The following is a 24,360-nucleotide window of genomic DNA, read 5'->3' on the forward strand; positions in this document are numbered from 1 at the left end:
CTTTTAGAATCCCTAACGGAATAATGCATTAGATAAGCTATTCCGTTAGGTTTCTAACGGATAATTAGTTTCAAGTGGTGAGACAACATCGAGTTAGGGGGTGATATGGCTCCCCAACATTTCTTAAATCCTTATTATTTTATATAAAATTTATATATTTTCGTCTAGGGTAGCATTAACGGCCCGCATAAAACAAATATAGTATATATCGGTTCCCACGGCATGAAATTTTGGCTCCGGCAATCGTTTTAGGGGTATGGTTGCAATCACCTTAAAATTATTATAGCATACCTCAAGATTGTAGGTGTAATTTACACTTTTTTATTTTATATTTATTAGGGCAAATTACGACCACCCCTGAGTTATGGTCAAATTACGAAAACCCCCCTCATGTTTGGGTAATTACAGCCACCCCTCAATTATGTATTATCTTACGAAAAAAACAGATGTAAATTTAGGGATGTTAAATCGGTAAAACCGAACCGAAATTTCGGTACGCCAACATTTCATGCCGTTTACCGAACTGAATATACGATTTGGTTCGGTAAATAACCGAGTTACATAAATTTTATGTTAAAATATTTAAAAGGAGGGGCTGGCTGTAATTACCCAAACAATAGGGTTTTTTCGTAATTTAGTCATACCTCAGGGATAGCCCCTATTTATTATGTATTTTATTTATTTTTGCCTAGGCCACCTATAAATCAAGATCGGCCATGATGTATAGAGGGTCTCTTAATTATTGCCGAAGGCCCTTTAAGTTTAGGACTGGCCCTATTTATATTTATGTATGGCCAATTAATTAAGATTTAATTGCATTATTTATTTAGGTCAACTATGACTACTTTGAATTATTTATCTGTCCCACTAATGTCATGAATTGTAGTTACAATACTTTGAAATAGTGACAAAAAGGTATATGTATTGTCCTCCATATCATATAAACAAACCAAGTTTAATTTAATTTCCATGCTTTGTTAATTAGTGGCAACAAAGTGGGTAGCTCTAGATTTGTTCATTAAGTGGGTCATTATTAATATTATTATTTTATACTAATTGATGTTGCATTGATAGTTTTAAAATAATAAATAAAATAATTTAAAATAAGTAAATTCCTGCCTCCCCTCCCCCATATACTAAAAAATAAAAAAGGTAGGAAAAAGTTGTTGATTAATTATATTTTAAGCACAAACTAAGCTTTACTTCTTCTCATTCACAAGATTTTAATTTCAAGAATTCAACCCTTTTGCTTCTCTTGGAAAGAAGGTGAATACCTTTTTTTTTTCACCCAAGAATTATTTATTTATTTAGTAATAATGTTGTAATTGCAGTATTGTTTTCATGTGTTATGTGCACTTTCTTTTTCTATTACTATTCAGAATAGGAGTTAAGTTCAGTGGCGGAGCCAGCATGCGACCAGGAGGCCACGACTCTTTAACATATCCGAAGTCTCCGTTGATCTATATAAAAATATTTTTAAAAAATGTGTAAACTAGTATTAATAGCCCATTTTCGGTATTTCTTTTAATGTATTCGATTCCTCTAGACTTAAAATTCTGGTTCCGCTAATAGTTAAGTTATCGAGTGAGTCTACTTGGAGAGTTCAAAATTAATTATCTTATTAGTTATATAACTTGTACACTTATGGCATAAACGAGTATTCAATTTATGGATTTTTGAATAGTCAAATATATTGGGTAAATTACAACCAAATTCCTGAGATATGGTCAAATTACGAAAACCCCCCTCTTGTTTGGATGATTACAACCACCCTCATCAACTATAAATCTTCTTACACGTCCACCATCAGTTTCAAATTTAGTGGAATCTTCGAGATTGTATGTAATATTATCAATTTTGTACCCGCTTTATCCCATTTGAACTCCACATTTTGAAACAAGATAATCATGATATGTGTTTTTTTGGCTTGTATGTATCAGATTGTGATGCATCGAAAACTGTGTTTTTACACAAAACGAGTACAAAATAGAGCACATTCCACGAAATCTAGATGATTATGCTGAATTTGATATCATAAGGGTGGAAGTGTAAGAAAAAATCATAGTTGAAGGGGTAGATGTAATTATCCAAATAAAATGATTTTTTTTGTAATTTAACCATGACTTAGGGGTGGTTGTAATTTAGCCCAAATATATATTAGCTCAAAGCTTGAGCACTTGAATCTCAATTCGAACTTCTATTGAGCCATCGAATCCCTTATTTACACAAATACTACTAGGAGTCTTATTTGCTTGGGCTTGACAACAACTGTCCACGTGGGAAGGCTCGTGTATAGACGGCCCACAATGGAATACCATGGGCGCTCTAGCATACTAATGCAATATAAGACCTAAAGTTAGCAATTTTCTCAACACCAACCAATTTTAGAACAACTTGTTGCGCCCGAAGTCCTATAAATTAGGGTTGTGCATGGATCGGTTTTAACCACCAACTAACCCATTTTCGACCCATAATTTATGATGGATAATCAACCATCAACCGACCCATTTAAGTTGGGTCGATAATATCAACCAACTCATGTATAGTTGGGTCGATAATGGTTTCTAATATGCTAAAAAGTTGGTTAGTCGGATAATATCGGCCAACCAACTTTATTTATTAATTTATTATTTATTAATTTTAATTAAAATGTTTAATATTTTTTATTTCAAATTTCTATTTTATATCACATTTATTAAATTGTCTAATATTGACCAAAATCCTAAAAGCAATAAATCTAACATAATTATCTAATTTGAACTATTTTAATTTTAAAACATAGCCTAAATATTTGGACGATTATTATTTGTTGAAATATTTATGTTTAATTGCAATATATATGCCCGTAATGTTTTGAATCTTTTATTTGAATATTGTTGAACTAGTCACATTTAATTTATAAAAGATATAGCGTTGTAACAACTAATAAAATATTAAAAAAAAAATATTTAGATGGATGACCCATCCACCAAACCACACCAACCGACCCACCAAATTGGTTTTCAACTATCACCCAACCCATGTAAAATGGGTCGATAACAGTTTCTAATATTTACCAAAGTTGGTTAGATGGGTTGGATTGATTTTCTGCCTGGTTTTTGATTCCCTACTATAAATAATATCATAAAAAGTAATATATGGTCACTTAAACACTCAAAGGCACAAAAGCAATTCATAATAACAATAGGAAGTCAAATAGGTGTCTCTATATGAACTGACACAACCATCAATTTTCTTGTATTTCCAATAATTTACTGCAACAAATTAAAAGGGGCCAAATTTTGATAGAATCTATAGCAAAAGACATATTATTATTACATCATGTGATCTAACTTTAACTACACAACACTTCTCTTGCCCCCCACACTTCTTCCATAAAGGGCCTTTTGACAATTTCTTCAAAATGGAAGGACCATACAGCAAAAGAGCAAACATTTTCTTGGTATAGCCATTCATTAATGATGTACAAACTACAAAGGGGGAGACAAGCAAAATGTCCTTTCTTTCCAATTACAAAAAACACTGTCTATTATGAAATTAGTGTTGATGAAATTTAAATATAAATTTAATTTAATTCTTGGGCTCTTTGTACAGTGGTCTTGAAGAGGAGGATGTAAATCTTGTGATCCATAGAAAAGTACATAAATCCACCTACTGAATGTGTGACAAATGATCCAAAACTTGTCCCTACTATGCAGTGCCAAGCTGGTCCATATACACCATCAAACTCCTGCACCCAAAATTAAATAAAATTAAAATAAAAACTAACATCAATCACTTGTAACTATCTTGTGACTAATCAAGAACATGACTATCTTATGAGTTATATAACTCCAATCAACGTAGTATGACTAATCAAGAACATAAAACCTCGTTTTGGTTGCCAAGATAAGATTAAATAATCTGATAAAACACAATTACACTATTGGACTTTCGATGAACCAATAAACAACTTGTCTGGCTCGTTTGGCTCATTTGGTGGTCAAGATAAGATTATTTTTAAATAATCTGATAAAACACAACTACATTATTGGACCTTCGATGAACCAATAAAAGATAAGGCATGAAAACATAATATTTGCGAGTCGACCTGGCAAATAATTATTGGGATACCAAAAATCAAATAAAGTTCAATTATTTAGTTACTCATGGATAATCTACACAACCGAACAAGGACTAACTATCTTATGAGCTACGACTAATCAAGAACAATAGTATGACTAATCAAGAAACACAAGGGCCACCTAATTGATGGATCAAGAAGTACGAATTTGACCCGAATTGAGTTTCCAACTACTTTCTAGGTCGAACTCGTAACACATCGTTAGTTAGTCTGGTGTAGTTTACATTTCTCGTGCGATTTGCGGAATAAAAAGACAATAATCATACAAAATAATAGAAAAAAGGGTATGAGAAATCATCAAAAAAAATGAATAATTTATTAATGATTAAAAAAAAAAACCTTTTTGAGTGTGAAAGCAAGAGTCTTGGAGGTGAACTTCTCGAGGCTATCGTGCGCCTTCCTGGCACAATCGACGGCGTGAATCTGCATGAACGGCGGCATATCGACGGCGACAACCCTGACACCAGTGGCGGAGAAGAAGTCAGCCAGCTCAACCTGCGAGCTGCAAAATGACCTCCTCCTCCCTCCTCCTCCGTTCGCCATTGGAGGAGGGATTGAAGAAACAGAGCTCCTCCCCACCATTTTCACATCTTCATTCATCAATTGTGCATCAAAAGACGATCTTTTTTGTGGGTCTTTCTTGGGAACCGTTTTCTTCGGACCGTCTTTTTCATTCGCCGCCTTGGTCTTCGTGCCCAAGTAGTAGTGGTCTTTTTCCGCCGCCGCCGTGGTGGTGGTGTTCCTCCTCTCGTGGTGGCTGCTTGATTTTGTCAGGGTGGTGGTGGTGGTGGTGTGTGTTTCGGGCTCGGGGTGGGGGTGTTGGGGTTTGGTGACGAGTTTCTTGTGGTTTGAGTATAGTTTGGAGAAGCGGTGGGATATGTTCTGGATGGTGGAAGGAGGAGGAGGAGCGGCGGCGGTGGGATCTGGGATAGGGTGGTGGTAGCGGCGGCGGTGGTTGTTGTTGTTGTTGGCGGCGGCGGTGGTGGTGGGATCCATTGGTGTATGATGGGGGTGTGGAGCTGCTAAGTTGCGCCTGTGGCTGGTGTTGTGCGCCATTTTAAAAAGGATAAAATGAAAGGGGAGAGAAAGAAAGTGTGGAGAAATCTTGAACTGGTTAGTGTGTGTTGTGTGTGTTTTCTAGGGGGTAGGGTTAGGGGGGTGGGGGTGGGGGTGGGGGGTGGTACATTTGGATGTGGACTGGACTTTGTAAAATTACTGATTAGATCTGTTTGGGGGAGGGGGGGTGGTGGTGCTAAAATGCGCCGGGGGTGGGGGGGGGGGGTTTTGGGGAGTGGTCAAAGTGTTGACTTGATCTGGTTCTAACATTACAACAAACAAAGCACATGTGGTACTGACTGCATTGATGGGAGTACCCTGAAATTTAATGTCATAAATAACATTATATTTTTTGTGTTTTTGCTCTAGTAACTACTTGTGACCATTCTTCTTATGTAAAATGGATTAATGGAAATGTAATTAAGATGTGGAGATTAAGTTAAAGTTTCCAAATACATAATTACATTGTTTTTTTTTGTTAAGAGAGTTCCTAATGAACATGAAATGCGCAATTAGTGGTTGAGTTAACCCATTTTTACCTGAGATGGCCGCCTAAAAACAAATTGCCCAATTGCACACTTAACTCGTCCGAATTATGAAACTCTCTTGAACTTTGATTGGGATCTATCATTTGATCGCGTTCGTCCATTTAAGAAACAAAAGGTTGTTCCTTCTCATTCATCAAACACTAATCTGCTTTTTGGTTGGTCTCTTCTTGCCATTCATCGTCCGTTTCAACAATACCCTCTTCGACTATGACGATGGTTGTACTAAAAGAGGTCTCCCCACTGGAGATCAGCTTATTTTTTCGTCTTTATATTCATACATTAGAGAGGACAAGAGACCAACACACATACATTGAGTCTTTTAACTGTTTCAGTCCTTTATCGTTTTTCTGTGACTGCCGAGTTAGTCTAACATTGTGAGTTATCGAGTGTGATTAAATAAGGGAGATATTGAGAGAGAGTGTGTGTCATATCTATGAGTTCCGGTCAGATCTAGGATTTCGATGAACTGGAGTGTGTGTAATGGTTCAATTGGTGTTACCGCAGTGAATTCTGAATGAGATTGTAACAGAATGAGACTGAGCAGAAGTAAATTTATTGAACTTTCTGAAAAAAATTCAATCTAATTACAAAAAATTGAGTGTAAATTATTTATCCCTTTAATATGAAGAATATTATCTTTTAAAACAATAAATAAATATTAGCAACTCCAATGGATAAATTATATTTTGATTTTCAAGTATTAACCCTCAAAGCCAATCGTGCAGAACTTGGAAGGCCAACAATGGCCGCTTCGCCATTACTAAATTCCATGTTGTGGGCCTTTGAACAAAGTATACTTCTTAGTATTAACATAGGAAGAAATTTCGAATGTTTATTTAATTATAAAATTTAATTAATTAATTAAGAAGCATTTAACGACAGTGACAACTTTTCTTGTTGGTCAACAAATTAATTAGGTGGGACTTTTAAAAATTGGAGAATTAAATTATAAACGATATTACATGTCGGCGCTAGTAATAAACATAAGCTAGCTAGGGGAATTAATTTAATAGATTAATCCGCATTTAATCATTGTAAGTGTTGTATTATTGAAATTAAAAATGTGATTATTCAATAATAGCTGGAGACAGGGGTTTACTATTTTTGCCAACTTTTTGTTGCTGTTATTAAATCGGCATTTTACTATTATATATGATGTAATTTTGATGTTTGGTAAAAAAATAAAATAATAATAATAATATACAATTGAACTATTGGAACTAAAAATACCATCTTTTAAGTATTACAACTAGATGATTAATTTTGGTGCATTTCATGCTCAAACGGGCGAAGCACAAATTATATAAGATAGGGTATATTTCTTAAAATATATATATATATAATCTATGGTAAATTATAAAAACCTCCAAAATTTAGGTTAAATTACGAAAAATTTCCCTACATATCGGTAATTATCAAAATTTCTCAACGTTTATTTATGTCTACACCGACTCCCTTACTATTTGATTTTTCATGGAATCTTTTTAGGTTCATGGAATATTTTTCAAAAAATGTCGATTCTACCCCTCATAGCACAGAGTGGCGCACATACATATATGTATACAAACACATTATATATGTGTATATATGTGTGTACATGTGTGTGCGCGTGTGTGTGTGTATATGTGTGTGCGTGTGTGTGTGAAGATTAGGTAGACCACAGTGTTGGTTTCTTTACAAGAACATTGAAATGACACAAGTATGAAGCATGGACTTTCTGTCTCCAATAAAATTTTATTTTGTATTATTATTGTTATATTATTATATATCTTCACCCTATTGTTTTATTTAAATAACGACGAATGTTTAAAGAAAAATAAAATAGGAAAATGGATCCAATGTAGGGAAGTGGGGTTTCAATCCTTAATTCAACGTGAAATTTTTGTCTTAAAATTAAACAAGTGACAAAATGTAGGATCAAACTACAATTACATTTTAGGATGACAAAATGAGTCGGGTCTAACAAATTCAATAATTGACCCATTTAAGATATAGGTCTACAAAAAGGTCAACAACTATCTTACCGGTAATGAGTTTAGGTTCTTAACTATACAACAATAATGTGGGGTATGCCCGTAAACGATGATGTAGTCGTTTGAGCAAGTGTGTTTGTATCAATTGACCAAAGTTCGAATTCACATGTCAACCGTCGTTAGGTCGAGCTTGTCGTATAAAGTAAACCTAATGTGGTTTACTTCTCTCGTATAGTTTGCTAGTTACTATACTAGAGTATAGATTTACCTTATGTACTTATATATGGCTACGGCTTCGTTCATTAAAAAAATAATAATAATAATGTGGGGCATGAAATTATGTATACAACAATCAAATTATTATCATCATATTTAGCAAAAAAATACAAAAAAGAAAAAAAACAATAATGTCCCCCTATCCTACAATGCAAAATTAAATAGGAGCATATATTATAAGTTAGAGTGAAATTGGACGAAAATGACTTCTTTTGGACAATTTCAATTTTTTCGAAAAGTTAAAAATGGGTTGCAATTTCAGTTCAAAAAAAAAATCTCAATAAAAAAAAATAGTTCAAAGTTGATTTTTTTTCATATAAGAATTGGCATAATTCAAAAATTTCATTCCAATTTTCACTCATAATTACAAGCTAACATATTCCAATTTTCACTCATAATTACAAGCTAACATAATCAGGCTATCCGCTATTGAATTATCACCCCAACCAAAAGCTTAAGTTGTTAGTCTATTAGTGAAATACATTATTTAATATTAATATCTTCAATATGTGTGTGCACAAATTATTATTCCCAAAAAAAAAAAAAACATGATTCATACAATAATCTCCAACTTAAGAACTTGCGTTGTCACATCTCACTGCCATCATACTATATTTATTATACCGACTTAAATAAGAGTCTCAACCACCATATAACTACAACAAATCAAAAAACAGCTAATGTGTCCCCAAATTTAAAACCGATAATTATTAAAATTTAAAAAAAAAAAAAAAAAAGCTATATACAAATTAGTAAGTTGATGATTGATCATGATAAGTACTTCCACATCATACAATACAATACATTTCATGCATGCGTTCACTCGTCGAGTAACAATAACAAATCAACTTAATCGATGTAAAAACCTAAATCCCTTTTCTAACTATGCATACGAGCTGCTTCTAGAAACTTCCGGAACTAGTTCCAAGGACTGGGGAGCCTGCTATCTCTAAAGACGGAAGTGCCGCCTGATGCTGCTGGAGAAGGAGAAGATGCTATAAAACTTGCTCCCGATACTGTAACAGAGTGGCCTTGTCCAGCTGGCGCAAAACGTGATGGACTACCTACAACTCCCAATGTTGTTCGATAAGAGTGAGGTACCTAGTACCACCATCAAAGAGTTCAAAGTTAGACGGTTTTTTTTTTTTTGTTTCCAAACCAAACCAAGAATTCAAAATTAATAGTCCACATTTCACAACACTACATCAAATAGAGGAATTATCGTGGAATATCGATCCAATAAAATGGACGTCACAGTGGTCTGAAGAATTAATAGATGATAATTTGCACTTATCATTAAAAATTGTCAAAGTTTTGGCACCATGACTAAACTCTCATCATTTCATTCGCCACATTGAAGATTTCTTTAAATTAAGTGCTTATTTTCTTTTTTTCTATGAATTGTTCACAAAAATCAAATCGAATTACTAATTATAACTAAAAAAAGATACGGATTTACTTGTATAGTCTACTTAAAAGATCCTACGTGTAACTATTTGTGCCTTTTAGTTTTTGATATGTTCTTAACTTTCAAAAGAAAACGGAATATTAATTTTTTTTTACCATATTAGAGGCTGGCTTTCGTTGTTGAGAGTCGGAAGATGGTGAAGTACTGCTCATACGTGGCAAATTACGAGAATGCATATTATGATTTGACACGTCATCGGCTTCTCCTCCTCCCTCCGTTTCACCGGAAGGATTTCCATCGGACCCCACCCTAGGAGTGTTAATCCTAGTCATCGAACCAGAATCATTTGTGGTATCAACTTGTAGTGGAAGAGGGGGGCGGCCAGATATCCCTTGCGTGCTATTTTGTCTCTTTAACTGCTCTTCTGCTTTCAATATCTGTCAAGATTTATGTACAACATTAATATGACCGTTCATTCAAGAATCGAGAGAGTTAATTTTTGGGCTAAACTTTGAAGAAGCATCCGAAAGTCTCTACTCTAGAAAAGATCCAAAATGATACCTGTTTCAGTACTTGTACTAAACCATGTTTTTTATCGTTCAAAGTTTCCAACTTCTCCTGAACCTCCTTTTTCCTCTTCTCCACTTCACTTGAAGAATTTTCTTCGTTGCTCTTCTGCCAAGAAAGAAAAACAAACGTATAAGAAATCAGTGGAGAGTTGAGAAGAAAAATAGAAAGACATCGGTATTAAGATCCTTGTATTCTAACTCGTGTTAGCATTTGCAACTATATTGTATTCTACATCAGATTCCTTCATACAATTTATGATACAAAAGGGTTCGAGAAACCCACCAGAAAATTGAAAAAGTTGAGCTTGCACTTCCAACAGAGGAACATTTACAAATAAAGCTAACCAGCAAAACAGCAATTAAATCTTGTTTATTTTTATTGTTGCAGTTCTTTTCATGCTAACATGTTTGCAGACAGTGTTCTAGATAAATGCATGGTGTTTGCAGACCACATTATACCATACATTGAATTTTGTTGGTTTTCTCACCGGAAGTAAGAGAAAGCAAAATAATTTTTATCACAAATCAAGAAAGCAGCAGGTGATGACAACGGATGTAATGTAGCAAAGGCGGGATAAAACTACTTACTTTTGAACAATAAAATTGAAAAAATAGTACCGACATATACAAACATGTCAAGCCTCAATATCTCGATAAAAATATTTAGAGTAAGACGATACTCCCAACTTCCAAGGATGCTAAATGGCAGACACAAATATATAGGTTCAATTCAATGTAGAACTCGTTAGGTATAAAAAAGGCAAGGACAACCACGACTAACAGATTACCACGTGAAGGGGGAATCTAGACGAGTTAGAAAAAAAGGCAATATACACAACTGCAATTCGATAAGCAAATTCAATTACAGAAAGAAATGGAGAAACTCATATAGAAGCTTCATATTAGTTTGCTATACATATTGCTTAGTGGATTCTCCTTGTTATCATAATCAAACCATCATTAGCTTAAACTTATAGCTATTTACACTCATAATTCAATCTGCTGAGCCCCAAAGTCAGAAAAAGAAGTAGAAAAAACAAATATTATAAAAACATTCAGAATTTATTTTGCTTTAGTCGAAACTAGCCACATTGAGGACGAACATTCATATTCTCAACCCTGTTCCCGAATTCATATTCGGAAACCAGAATGCCAAACATCTTCTGCACAATTACCTTTACCACATCAAAAAATGCTGATTTACTACAAGATATTATTTGTAACTGCAAGTACGAACAACTTCGCAAAGAAACACAATCGTGAAGGATAAATGAATTTTAAAATTTGAACTTTCACGACGAAATTCAGTTTCTTCGTATCAAACACAGTAACCAGCAAATTAATTCACATGATATATCAGAAAAAATTCCAAATCCTCCACATCACTTAAAAAATTGAAAAAGTTCTACGAATCCGCGTAAAATGTTATAAAATCTCAAAGGAAAGTACCTGTACCACCGGATTTTCCACCTCCACCATAGCATCAGTTCTGTCCATCATTTTCCTCACAGAATCTTTTCCCTCATCCGCCATTTTCCCCTCTTCTCTAACTTCCTCCTCCTCCTTTTCCCCTTCTCCATCCTTCAAATCCCCCGCCGGCAGCAATTCAGCTTCAGAGCAGGGATTATCGGCGATAACACCACCATCGCTATCACTCACAGCATTATCCGGGAGAATCGGAGCAGAATTAGCAGGTTCTGGTATGGAATTAGGGGCAGGGGCGGGATTAGGGTTTGAAATCGCGGCTACGTCGTCGTCGGAGGAGTGGAGGCGGGAGAGGGCTCTGGCGCGGCGCCGAAGGAGATTTTTGAAGTCCTTGGGTGAAATCGTCGGAGATGGGCACGGCCAACTGCGGGGAACATCCGGCACCTTGTGGAGGTTGCCTTTGTACAGTGAAATAGCCACCATTTTTTCTCTTTCTTTTTTCTTCTTCCCTCTTTCTGTTTTCCCCTTTTCCGGTGAATTTAATTTTTATTTATAGCTTTTGGATATTATCGGCTTTATTAAATGACTAGTTTGCCCCTCTATAAAAATGTAAATTACAACCACCCCTGAGGTATGGTAAAATTACAACAATTCCTCTCTTGTTTGGGTAATTACACCAACCCATCAACTATAAATTTTCTTACACGTCTACCATTGTGGTTTCAAATTTAGTGGAATCTTCTTGATTATATGGAATATTATCACTTTTTGTATCCGTTTTATCCCATTCGAGCTCCACATTTTGAAGCAAGATGATCATAAGATGTGTTTTTTGGCTTGTATATATCAGATTGTGGTGCATCAAAAACTGTAAATTTACACAAAACGAGTACAAACTAAAGCACATTCCACGGAATCTAGATGATTATGTTGAATTTGACACCATAAGGGTAGATAAACAAGAAGATTCATAGTTGAGGATAGATGTAATTATCCAAACAAGATGGGTTTTTTTCGTAATTTAACCATACCTCGTGGGTGGTTGTAATTTATCATAACGTTTTTAGCTAGCTTCTCATTTTAACTTTAAATATTTACCCAACAATTGGTGCATTACTAATTCATATTTTAAAGTCCGATAAATAATTGGGTAAATTATGGCAACTACCTGATGAAATGTCAAATTACAAAAAAATCCTTCTTGTTTCGGTAATTATAACAACCCCTCAACTTTTAATCTTCTTACACATTCATTTTTGCGGTATCAAATTTAGTGGAATCTTCTAAATTATGTGGCATATTCTCTAGTTTGTACCCATTTTATTCCATTTGAGCTCCACATTTTTGAAACAAGATGATCATAAAAATGTGTTTCTTGGCTTGTAAATATGAGATTGTAGTGCATTGAAAACTGCATTTTTGCACAAAATGGGAAGAAACTAGAGAAGATTTCAGGGGATCTAAAAGATTATGTTGAATTCGACACTATACAGATGGACGTGTAAGAAGATTCATAGTTGAGAGAGGTGATTTTGATTACCTCAGGGATGGCCGTAATTTACCGTTAAAAGAAATAAGGATTTTTGCAAACTTAACTTTTTCTTCAAAAAACGAAAAAAGTAAAAAAAAATCGCGTAGGTTATAAGGTAAGGGAAGGCCCAACTATAAACGAGGCCCGCTTAAGATTGTAATCGGGCCTGCTCGAGCCTGCCTTAGGGTACTTGTAAAAGTCGACTTCTTTACATGAACTAACTTCAATCTTCCCAAAGATCAGTAGTTTCAAATATTATTTCACATCGTATTAATTTTGAATGAGTTTGTAGTATAATTTTGAATAAATTGTAAATATTTCAATATTAAATTTCATACCACATCACAATTGACAAATTTATTATTACATCATATTTTGAAATTCTTAATTGATCAATCTTTAATATGATGATCTTCATGAAAACCTATAATAAGAAACAAAAAAGAAAAATATTGTATATATATATATATATATATATATATATATATATATATATATATATATACACAATTAGTAGATCAAGTGTGGCTCCAAGAACCTAAGAACATTATAGTTCTCATGGGATCTTCGGCCCCACATCTCTTGTTTCGTCTTTGGATCTCTCTAGAAACCGAGATGCTCCGATATGCTTGTCTGAATTTCTCTCTCAAACATCGCTTCGACTCTTTAATTGAAGAGCTTTCTCCGGTACTAATGCTTTGAGGCTTCATTTTGATCAAGTGAGAATGTACCTCTTTGCTATCTATACATACAACTTAAGAATGTATTGTATAGAGTAAACTTTGATAGTGTTTTAAGGAAGATTTATAGGAGCATTTATTGGCACAAGAGAATAAAGTTGTGATAAGTGTGTGTGTGTGTGTGTGTGTGTGTGTGTGTGTGTGTGTGAGAGAGAGAGAGAGAGAGAGAGAGAGAGAGAGAGAGAGAGAGAGAGAGAGAGAGAGAGAGAGAGAGAGAGAGAGAGAGAGAGAGAGAGAGAGAGAGAGAGAGAGAGAGAGAGAGAGAGAGAGAGAGAGAGATGTCAATGGATATATTGAACTTAATGGGATTATAAGAGCATCAGATTCTTTTGCAATTTGTGATCTGCTTATTGCTTATTCTGATTTGAGTTGAGTTGAGTTGAGTTGATATATATTCCTCTTGTCTTTCTTTGGAACCATTATACATAATGTGATCATGTACTTGTATTAAATGTTTTTCATGGTAGATTCTCCTAGGGGTGGAGATCGGAATTAACACTTTTGAGAAAAAAATCGATTTTTTATTTCAAAAGTGAAAAACTAAGTACAATTCCGTTTCAAAAGAATCGGAGAAATCGAAAATTAGAATTTCGGAAATTGGAGTGAAAACAAAAAATATTCTAAAATAGGAAATTTGCGGATCGAAATCGGCGTAATTCAAAAAAAATCAATTAAATCATCTAATATATAAAATTCATAATAATGTTTATATTGTTGGAACCACGGCTGCAATTTGACGATTGATCACGAAACTTTGTGGATGAGGCTTGGACTCCATTTATTCTCTAATTTTATAGGTAACAAGTTGCTGCAATAAAAACCACGATAATATGGAGATAGGCAAGGTGAGGCGCGGACTAGGTCGCTCTCTTAAGACGAATTTCACGACCCCTTCTCTAATGAGGTGCAAAAAGGTTCCGATTGTGTCGTCTATGGGATACAACAGCCCAGCCTATCTCTCCGTTGTAACTTCACCGAAATTGCACGTTCAAGTGAAGCAGAAGCTTACACCCGACACACAACAAGAGCTCAATATATGTATATAATATATGATCTTTTGAAAGACATTTTTCTTTCACTCTTTATATTCTCTCATCCATTTTTTTCAAGCCACAAAGCCACCATTTTATAGTGTAAAATAAGGTCATCATAAAACCTATATTTAATATAGAATTAAAGGAAATTATGGATGTTTTATGAGGCAAAATAAAATCTTTGTAGGTTTCAAAATGTTGGTCCAAATGACCTCATAAATTGGTCAAAGAAAATATTTATTAAAATATTATTTTTATTAAAAAAACCCAACATATATTATAAGTTTAATTTTCAAATTTCTTTTTTGGAGTTTTGGAAAGTTAAATTGATATGGGAAATTGATGTATATATATATATATATATATATATATATATATATATATATATATATATATATATATATATATATATATATATATATATATATATATATATATATATATATATATATATATACATCCCAGTTCACATCCAAAAAAAATAGGAAAAACTCAAAATTTATATTTGAATTTGAAATGAAAAATATTGTTCTATAATTAGAAAATTCCCGATCAAAATCGGCGAAACTAGAAAATTTCGATCCAATTTTCACCCATAGATTTCAAGTATAATTAATCTTGTATTACAAAACATCAGTAATCATATAGGTGCATTGAGTAAATCTATTTTTACTATGTGTTTAATAATTTGGAGGTTGTGATTGAGAAATTTGGAGAATAATAGATCAAATCATACAAAGGAATATTGCTTGTCCCAAATCGAATATGATTTCAATTATAGCATATTCTAATTTCTTTCCACACACCAAATTGGAATAAAACAATTAATACATTAAAAAAAAGTATTGCAAAACTAATCATATGACAAATGACCAATACTTATGTTTTTTAAAGTAAAAAAAATGGGTAAATAGCACTTTACCCCCTTGTGGTTTCAACTTGTTGTACTTTACCCCCCTGTCATATCAATATAGGCCTTTGACCTCCCTGTGGTTTGCACAATGTAGCGCCCGTCAGTATATCCGTTAAATGTTAACGGAGAGTGCATCTCACTCGCTCGAAAATGACTTGGTTGAGTTTTTTTTACCATAAATTAATATTTTTACACATTTCAACCACTTTCCATTCAATATTTACCATTTCTTCTTCAATAAATACCCCCACCATCTTTTCCAAATTAAACCCTAATTCTCATTTTTTTTTTGCTGCTGAACAACACCCCCCACCCCCCTTTTTTTTGTGATGTCTTCTTCTTCAAACAACTATGAAACTGTCGATCTACAATACCACGGGAAGATATGTTCTTGTGGAAGAAAAGCTGTCATAAAAATTGTTGAAACTGAGAAGCCATCAAAGGGTCGATTATATTTTGGGTGCTCCGATTCAAATTGTGGCTTTCAAGGATGGTGCACTCCCTACTCAATCAATGGCATATCAACTGGAACAACATCAGCTAGAGCTGGAGAGGGAATTGAGCAAATGGTTGTAGGCATAAAGACTAGGGTTCAAGTACTTGAAGCTAAACAAGAAATGGTGAAGCAAATGGTGGTTGGATGTCTTTTTCTGTGTTTAATTTCAGTTGCAATTCTTGTTTGTAAGTTTTGAAATCTAAAGCTATTACTAATCACTACTAATGTCTCTGTTTCCATAAACTGCATATATCAATTGCCAAATAATTTGCAAAATTAACAAAATATAATCTGCAAAATATAATCTGCAAAATTAACATTCACCAACAAAAAAACATTTTCCAACTGTTTCAACAAACAAACACATTGTTTTGCATAAGTGGCCAAAATAAATAACCAAACAAACAACTTGTTCATTGTTCAACAGACAACAAAAGATCCACTGAGCCAACTAACAAAAAAATGATCAGTTTAGATTAACTAACAAAAACATGGATCTCAATGGAAAAAGTAAAAATCATAAAATTACTTCAACTCAGTTTGGAATCAAGGCATCAAAACTGGTTTTTTCTTCCATTTCACTTGCCTTTTTCCCTGCTTTTTACTACCAACTAGAGCTGTTTTTGATCTCTGGAACAATGTTCCATTAGGCCCATGCAGTAATGTTGGTTGAGAAGAGGTAGTTTGGGAAAATAAATTCTAAACCAAAAAACATAAAAGGTGGTTAAATATTTACAAATCAGGTCTGAAAAATGAAATAAATGTGAAATGCAAACTAACCTCAAAAGTGGACTGTGATAAAGGTGGTTGGGAGGAGAGACTTGAATGCAGTGCTGCAGGTACTTGAATTGCAGGACTTTGTGCAAATGAATTCTGCAGAAACAATAAATCTAGTTAGATATATAAATTTAAAAATATTCAATGATAAATATTGAGACAAAACAAATACTCAATGATAAAATATTGAAACAAAACAAATACCTCAAAGGGAATAGGTTGAGAAATGCCTTCACTGTTTGCAGGTACTTCAGTAGGAACTGATGCCCTCTTAACTCTGGGAGGTTGGGGATTTTTTGCCTGCAATAAATGAATAGATAAAAAATTAGTATTATCCAAATAATATGAAAATGAAAAGTACAAATTAAGTAAATAAATTACCTTCAACAACTTAGAATTAGGATGCATTTGTCCCTTGCATCCTCTTTTATTATGTCCAGTTTGGAGGCACTTGGCACATGTCACTGCCAATTTCTTTCTTGAAACCTTAGAAGGATTTCTGCTGCCTTGTTCATCAGCTGTTTTGTTTCTTTTCTTTTTTGGTCTTCCTGGTTGTTTCTGAAATGACTTGATCTGAAATGTTGATGTATTGCCAATAGGTGATGCATGAATCCTCCAGCCACAGTCTTGCTTGCACTTGGCAGTTATTTTCTTGTTCTCATTCTTTATGTAGGTGATAGCATGACCTCTGAATACATTCCATCTGACCATAGCTTTTCTAAAAAGTTGTGGTGTGGAGAACTTCAACCCTACAGACAAAACAGGATTCTTCATGCCAGTAGCCTCATTGAATTCCTCATACTGTTCACCTTCAGCATCACTATTCAAGATGTCTTCAGCTTCCATAGGATCTCCACAATCAGACCACCATTCTTCCACTTGCACATCAGGACCTTTACTTGCCTCTTTTCCAATAGTTTCAGTCATAAAAATATCATCATGTGGGACCTCCAGGCCTTCTTCAAACCAGCTAGGATGACTACTGACTTCAGATGGTGGTATATCTTCATCTTCTTCATAATCTTCATCATCACTATCATCATCTTCTTATTCTTGCTGATTTTCTTCTTGTTGTTCTTCTTGATGGTTTGTTTCTTGTTCATTAGCTTCTGGAAACATCTCTGCAAACACTTCATTAATAGCTTTATCAATATCTTCATCTTCTGGATCAATATTTCTCCCATCTTCTTCTTCAACATTTTCTGCATACATGCAAATGACATCTAGGCCTTCATAAGTTGTAACCATCTGAATTACATCCTCATCCCCCTTCAATTTTTTCAAACCTCTATCTAAAGTTTCACCAGCCACTCTATAGTAGATCAAACATCCCTCATTGATTCCCAACTGAGAGTGATACAACTGCTCAAAGTACATATAAGACAGTGTGGCTCTATCTTCAATTTCTAAAAACTCCACCATTCCTCCAACATACTTGATCATAGGTTTCCACATAAAATTTCCTCCATAATGGAATTCTATAGTCACAGGGTTCCTATAATAAGAAAAAATTAAATAATGCATAAGATTAAGTACATAATTACAGCTGAAAGAATATAAAAAAAAGTTCCAGATAATGGCTAATTATGTACTGCAAGTGGATAAAATTGGTCCAAAATTGGGAAATTACATAATACATAATATTCAGTACATAATTAGAGCTGAAAGAATATAAAAAAAGTTCCAGATAATAGCTAATTATGTACTGCAAGTGGATAAAAATTGGTCCAAAATTGGGACCATTCTTCCAAAGAATAAAAAAATCGAACAGGGACCACAATACACATTGAAAGCAGACAAAGTGACATAAAAGAGACAATTCGAACAATATAATAAGGGCAAAATCTGAGACCAATAAAAAATTTCAATATTTCGCTCAGATAAATTAGGGATTCGAGCCATATCATAAAAAAAAAAATATTGTGGACAAAAAACCTGGGTATCTCTATTTAACGAAATAAAAACAAAAATCAGCATAAATATTGCATAAATATTGACGAAGAAGAAATTAAAATGAATAACTTACTTGGGAACTTCCATGACTCCTTCGCAATTCGATGTATTGTGCAAGCACCTTCTTCCACCTAGTTCATCTATTGTCGTAATCACATTCTTTGAGCACTAACTCCCTAATCTTGCGAAGAACTGGTTGAATACTATTGAAGCTTGTGAAATCCAGAAGAGTTAATTCGGGAATTTAGGGTGAGTTGTGTGAATTTGGGGGAAACGATTTACCACCTGTATGAGGGTCGTGGTTAGGGCGTGTAAATTGTAAGAAATTAGAAGGGTATTTTAGACATTAACCATCCTCTGTTAACATTTAACGGATATACTGACGGGCGCTACATTGTGCAAACCACAGGGAGGTAAAAGGCCTATATTGATATGACAGGGGGTAAAGTGCAACAAGTTGAAACCACAGGGGGGTAAAGTGCTATTTACCCTAAAAAAATTAACAAATAAAATGGCTAAAACGAGGTTTTTTTTGTTTTGTTTTTTTTTTTTACTTACTTTTTACTGCTTTTACTGCTTAGTTGAAAAAAAAAATTGAAATTGGAAGGCATGCTAGTTTTTATTATAGTTTCTATAATATTTGAAATGATTGTGTTGATATGTGTGTTGATATGTTTTGTGTTGATATATTGCATGTGATGGATATGTTTTGTGTTGATATATTGCGTGTAAAAGAAAAATAATTTTGATTTACGTTTTAATTAAAAATGAGCAATGAGTTTATGTGTGAAGAAAATATGTTTTTTTCACTATAGAAATTAAGGTAAATTACGGCCATCCCTTGAGTTATGTTAAATTACGAAAATTCCTCTTCTGTTTGGGTAATTATAGCCACCCCTTTAACTATGGATTATTTTACGAAAAGACCCATACGTAGGTAAATTCAAGGATGTTAATTCGGTAAAATCGAACCGAAATTTCGGTACGCCAACATTTCATACCGTTTACCGAACTAAATATACGATTTGGTTCGGTAAATACGAATTACATAAATTTTATGTAAAAATATTTAAAAGGAGGGGTGACTGTAATTACCCAAACAATATGGAATTTTTTTGTAACTTGGCCATACACCTCAGGGGTGGCTGTAATTTCCCCTACAAATTAAGTATAAATAATTATAAAATCAAAAATAAAAAAACCGGTTGAATCTGTCCAACCATGACCCAGTATTTTGTTCGGGTCAATGTCGTGATAGTAATACTGATACTGATACTTAGTATGCTATTTTTTTAATAAATAAATAAAATAAATAATACAACAAACTAAAAGGGCTTTAATATAAATACTACTAATAGGAGTCCAGACCCTAAATAAAACTTGCATATCTTCTCCATTTCACTGGCAACTGTCCTTGTGATTCATAATTTTTCCCTACCATGACCACGATCCGACCCGACCGACCACCACCATCAAATACTGTCCATCGGCCAACCATCACCACGACCCGACCCGACCCACCACCACCATCAATGATTGTCCATCGCCCACTCAAGCCAAGCCCAGCAAACCAGATATGTTTTCTCCCCTTTTTTGCTCGGATCGATTTTTTCAGTTTGTGTGTCACATCGGACCGTGTCCAGGTCCGGTTCGAGGTCGAACCGGTCGGTCCGGTCCGAGTTGGTCCAAACCACTGAACCAAAAAGGCCCCTTTTACTTTCCTCAACAAATGAACGGGATGTCACGGCCCGCCAGTTTTGGCCCAACCATTTGCCAGTTTCCATTGGGTTGGGAGGTTAAGAAGCCCAAGATTTAGCCCAAATAGGGTTAGGCCCAAGTGGCCCAAATGTATAGAAAAGTAGAAATTCTTGGAGGATTCTAGAAAATATTCTAGAACCCTCTCATTGTAGATATTTTGTAGGAATTCTTTGGAGTGTTCTAGTGAACAACTCCCAGCCGTTAGATCAAATAGATCTCCACCGTCCATTAAGGATGTGGACTAGTATAAATAGGGGTAGGGTCCTCATTTGTAATCATCCAACAAAAATCCAAGAAATCCAACAAGCACTTAAGCAATAAAAGTACTTTCTTACCAACTCTCTTATCTTCTTAAGTTCTTCTTTTATTTTCCATCACTTAGCATTCCCAACACTTTCGGGAGAGGCTGACTTAGCTATCGCGAGGGGCGAGAAGAAGCTAAGGCCGCACGGTTCGTTGTTAAGGGAACAAGTCCGTGACAAGTGGTATCAAAGCCCGACTAGGGCTTAGTGTTGATCGAATTCTCAAGCGATGACGAACGTAGAAGACATTTCGTACGTAACCGAGGGACGGGGCAGGGAGGCCCAAGTAAACAACAAGAAGAAGAGGGACCACAACAAGGCTCGTGGGGAGAGTACCATCAACGATGTCGTCTTAACGGATCATGGAGAAAGACTCGAGAGGCTCGAGAATAATGTGGCCATAGCGGAGCTTAGCGAAAGATTCGAGAAACTCGAGCATGATGCGGAAGTCTTGGAGAATCACATCGCCGAGCAACTCGATTTGTTTAGGAACAATGAGACGTTGCGGGAGGAACGGTTGGATCGATTGGAGGCCATCATCCAATCCCTCCAAGAGAGCATCGAGGGGATGCGCGACGACTTGGCCTTGTGCAAAAAGGCCACCGCTAACGGGAGCGTTAGCGTTACTTCAAGTCCAAGGGTGGACTGCCCGAAGCCAACGGGATTCAACGGCGTAAGGGATGAAACAATGAAGGTAAGAACTGATTCCCTTTATCTTTCTGATACGGCTATGTTATGGTGGCGTAGAAGGCACGCCGATATCGAGAAAGGCACTTGCCGGATCGATACATGGGAAGAGTTCAAAAGGGAACTCAAACGACACTTCTACCGGGAGAACGTCGTTTATGAGGTTCGAAGGAAGTTGAGGGAACTCAAGCAACGAAGTTCAATCCGCGAGTACGTGAAGGAGTTCACCACCCTCACCCTTCAAATTCCAAACCTCTCCGAGGAGGACCTTCTTTTCCACTTCACCGATGGGTTATAAGGCTGGCCCAAGCAAGAACTCCACTGACGAGACATCAAATCCGTCGATGAAGCCATTGCCGCCGACGAGTCTTTAACCGAGTACTAACCGAGAGATTCGTTGCGAAAGGAGAAGTGGAACCCGACTAAAGGCGGGGGAGAGAGACAGGACATCGAGACAATCGAGACCCACGGCGAGCGTCAACCTCGAGGGGAGGAGACAAGCCATCCTCACGCCAACAACTTGAAGAGAAGAAAAAGTCGTTTGTGCCCAAGGGAGGATGCTTCATGTGCAAGGGTCCCCACGCGATGAGTCAATGTCCCAAGATGGGGTCATTGTCGGCACTCTTACAACAACAAGAGGCTGAGCAAGGCACAAACGAAGCACTGAACAACATGGGATCGCTCCAAATTCTGAACGCCTTAAAGGCTAATCCAATGCCGACAACATCAAGCAAGGGGCTGATGTACGTGGAGGCCCGCATCAACGGTACCCCAGCAAAGGTGATGGTGGACACGGGAGCGACCCACAACTTCATCACCGAGGACGAGGCCAAGAGGGTTGGCCTACGGTGGATCAAACGGGACGATTGGCTCAAAGCCGTCATCGCTAAGGCACAACCGCTCAACGGTGTAGCGCGAGACGCTGAGCTACACTTAGGCACTTGGAAGGGCCAAGTGGATTTCTCGGTAGCACCAATGGATGACTTCAAGGTGGTGCTAGGCATGGATTTCTTCCGCAAGGTAATGGCTATCCCGAGTTTCAATTCAGTTTGCATCTTAGAGAAGGGGACACCTTGCATGGTGCCGGCCACCAACGGCACCACTAAGGAAGAAAGCACACAACCAAGGCAACTATCGGCCATGCAGTTTCCAAGGGAGTTTGACCAGGCGAGCCAACGTTTCTAGCCACTTTAAAAGAGGACAGCCCGCCCGTCAACAAAGAGGAGGACGTGCCACCAATCATCCAAACCGTCTTGGAAGCCAACCAAGACGTGATGCCGCTGACTTTACCCAACAAACTTCCACCTAGGAGGGAGGTGGACCACGCCCATTGAGTTAGAACCGGGAGCCAAGCCACCCGCCGTGGCACCCTATCGCATGTCACCGCCGGAGCTTGAGGAACTCCGAAAGCAACCTAACGAGTTGGTCGAGACGGGGAAGATCCGACCATCGAAGGCACCTTACGGCGCACCGGTCTTATTCCAGAAGAAGCACGATGGCTCATTGAGAATGTGTGTGGACTACCGGGCGTTAAACAATGTAACCGTGAAGAACAAGTACCCCATTCCCTTGATAGCCGATTTATTCGATAGGCTTGGTAAGGCCAAGATATACACAAAGATGGACTTACAAAAAGGCTATTACCAAGTCCGCATTGCCGAAGGGGACGAGCCAAAGACAACGTGTATCACTCGATACGGCTCTTACGAGTGGATAGTCATGCCGTTCGGGTTAACCAACGCCCCGGCAACATTTTGCACCCTCATGAACAAGATCTTCCATCCATACTTGGATCGGTTCATGGTGGTTTACTTGGACGACATTGTCGTTTATAACGACACTATGGAGGAGCATGCCAACTACCTTCGCACCGTCTTCCAAGTACTTCGGGAGAACGAGCTCTTTGTGAAGAATGAGAAGTGCGAGTTTGCCAAGGAGGAGGTCCAATTCTTGGGGCATATCATTGGGCACGGGCGACTCCAAATGGATGGAGCGAAAGTCAAGGCTATCACCGAGTGGGAACCGCCAACGAAGGTAACCGAGTTACGTTCTTTCCTTGGTTTAATCAATTACTACCGGCGGTTCATAAAAGGGTACTCGGCAAGAGCGGCGCCACTAACCGACTTGCTCAAGAAGAACAAGACATGGGAGTGGTCCAACTCATGCCAATGGGCGTTCAAGGACTTAAAGACAGCGGTGAGCCAAGAGCCGGTCCTCGCCTTACCGGATTTTGGGAAGTCGTTCGAACTTCACACGGACGCTTCCAACTTTGCAATTGGAGGGGTCTTGATGCAAGAGGGGCATCCGATCGCCTTCGAGAGCCGAAAGCTCAACGAGACGGAACAGCGCTACACGGTCTAAGAGAAAGAGATGACCGCCATTATCCATTGCCTTCGAGTATGGCGACATTATTTATTAGGAGCACCGTTCATGGTCAAGACGGACAACGTTGCCACAAGCTACTTCCAAACGCAGAAGAAACTCTCGCCAAAGCAAACACGGTGGCAAGACTTTCTAGCGGAGTTCGACTACGTCTTGGAGTATAAACCGGGGAAGGCAAACGTTGTGGCCGACGCATTGAGTAGAAAGGCCGAACTCGCAGCAATTAGCTCAACAAGGGGAAACTTGGCCGACATGATCCGAGAAGGGCTCGAACATGATCCAATGGCCAAGGAGCTAATCCGACTCGTCAAGGAGGGCAAGACGAGGCAATTTTGGGTAGAAGATGGCCTACTCTACACGAAGGGACAGCGACTCTTCGTTCCGAAGTGAGGCAGCTTGAGGAAAAACC

At 36.7% G+C, this 24,360-nt stretch overlaps 3 protein-coding genes across 3 annotated transcripts; all 3 read right to left on the reverse strand.

Moving 5' to 3' along the window:
* Positions 1-3,264: 3,264 nt before the first annotated feature.
* Positions 3,265-5,317, reverse strand: LOC105959824 (uncharacterized). Its single transcript, XM_012983984.2, has 2 exons — positions 4,463-5,317; positions 3,265-3,730 (listed from the first exon to the last, which is right to left on the reverse strand). Exons 1-2 carry the CDS (start codon positions 5,177-5,179, stop codon positions 3,566-3,568), a joined length of 882 nt encoding a protein of 293 aa, XP_012839438.2. The 5' UTR covers positions 5,180-5,317; the 3' UTR covers positions 3,265-3,565.
* Positions 5,318-8,561: 3,244 nt separating this feature from the next.
* On the reverse strand, positions 8,562-11,904 carry LOC105959823 (uncharacterized). Its single transcript, XM_012983980.2, has 4 exons — positions 11,403-11,904; positions 9,946-10,059; positions 9,540-9,821; positions 8,562-9,077 (listed from the first exon to the last, which is right to left on the reverse strand). Exons 1-4 carry the CDS (start codon positions 11,859-11,861, stop codon positions 8,895-8,897), a joined length of 1,038 nt encoding a protein of 345 aa, XP_012839434.2. The 5' UTR covers positions 11,862-11,904; the 3' UTR covers positions 8,562-8,894.
* Positions 11,905-17,041: 5,137 nt separating this feature from the next.
* On the reverse strand, positions 17,042-17,853 carry LOC148767860 (uncharacterized). The gene is made up of 3 exons (XM_088823391.1): positions 17,251-17,853; positions 17,106-17,169; positions 17,042-17,073 (listed from the first exon to the last, which is right to left on the reverse strand). Exons 1-3 carry the CDS (start codon positions 17,794-17,796, stop codon positions 17,042-17,044), a joined length of 642 nt encoding a protein of 213 aa, XP_088679517.1. The 5' UTR covers positions 17,797-17,853.
* Positions 17,854-24,360: the final 6,507 nt, after the last annotated feature.

This window comes from Erythranthe guttata, chromosome 9 (genome assembly GCF_056151865.1).
Source record: "Erythranthe guttata isolate IM_541 chromosome 9, IM_541, whole genome shotgun sequence".
In the NCBI taxonomy this organism is placed as follows: domain Eukaryota; kingdom Viridiplantae; phylum Streptophyta; class Magnoliopsida; order Lamiales; family Phrymaceae; genus Erythranthe; species Erythranthe guttata.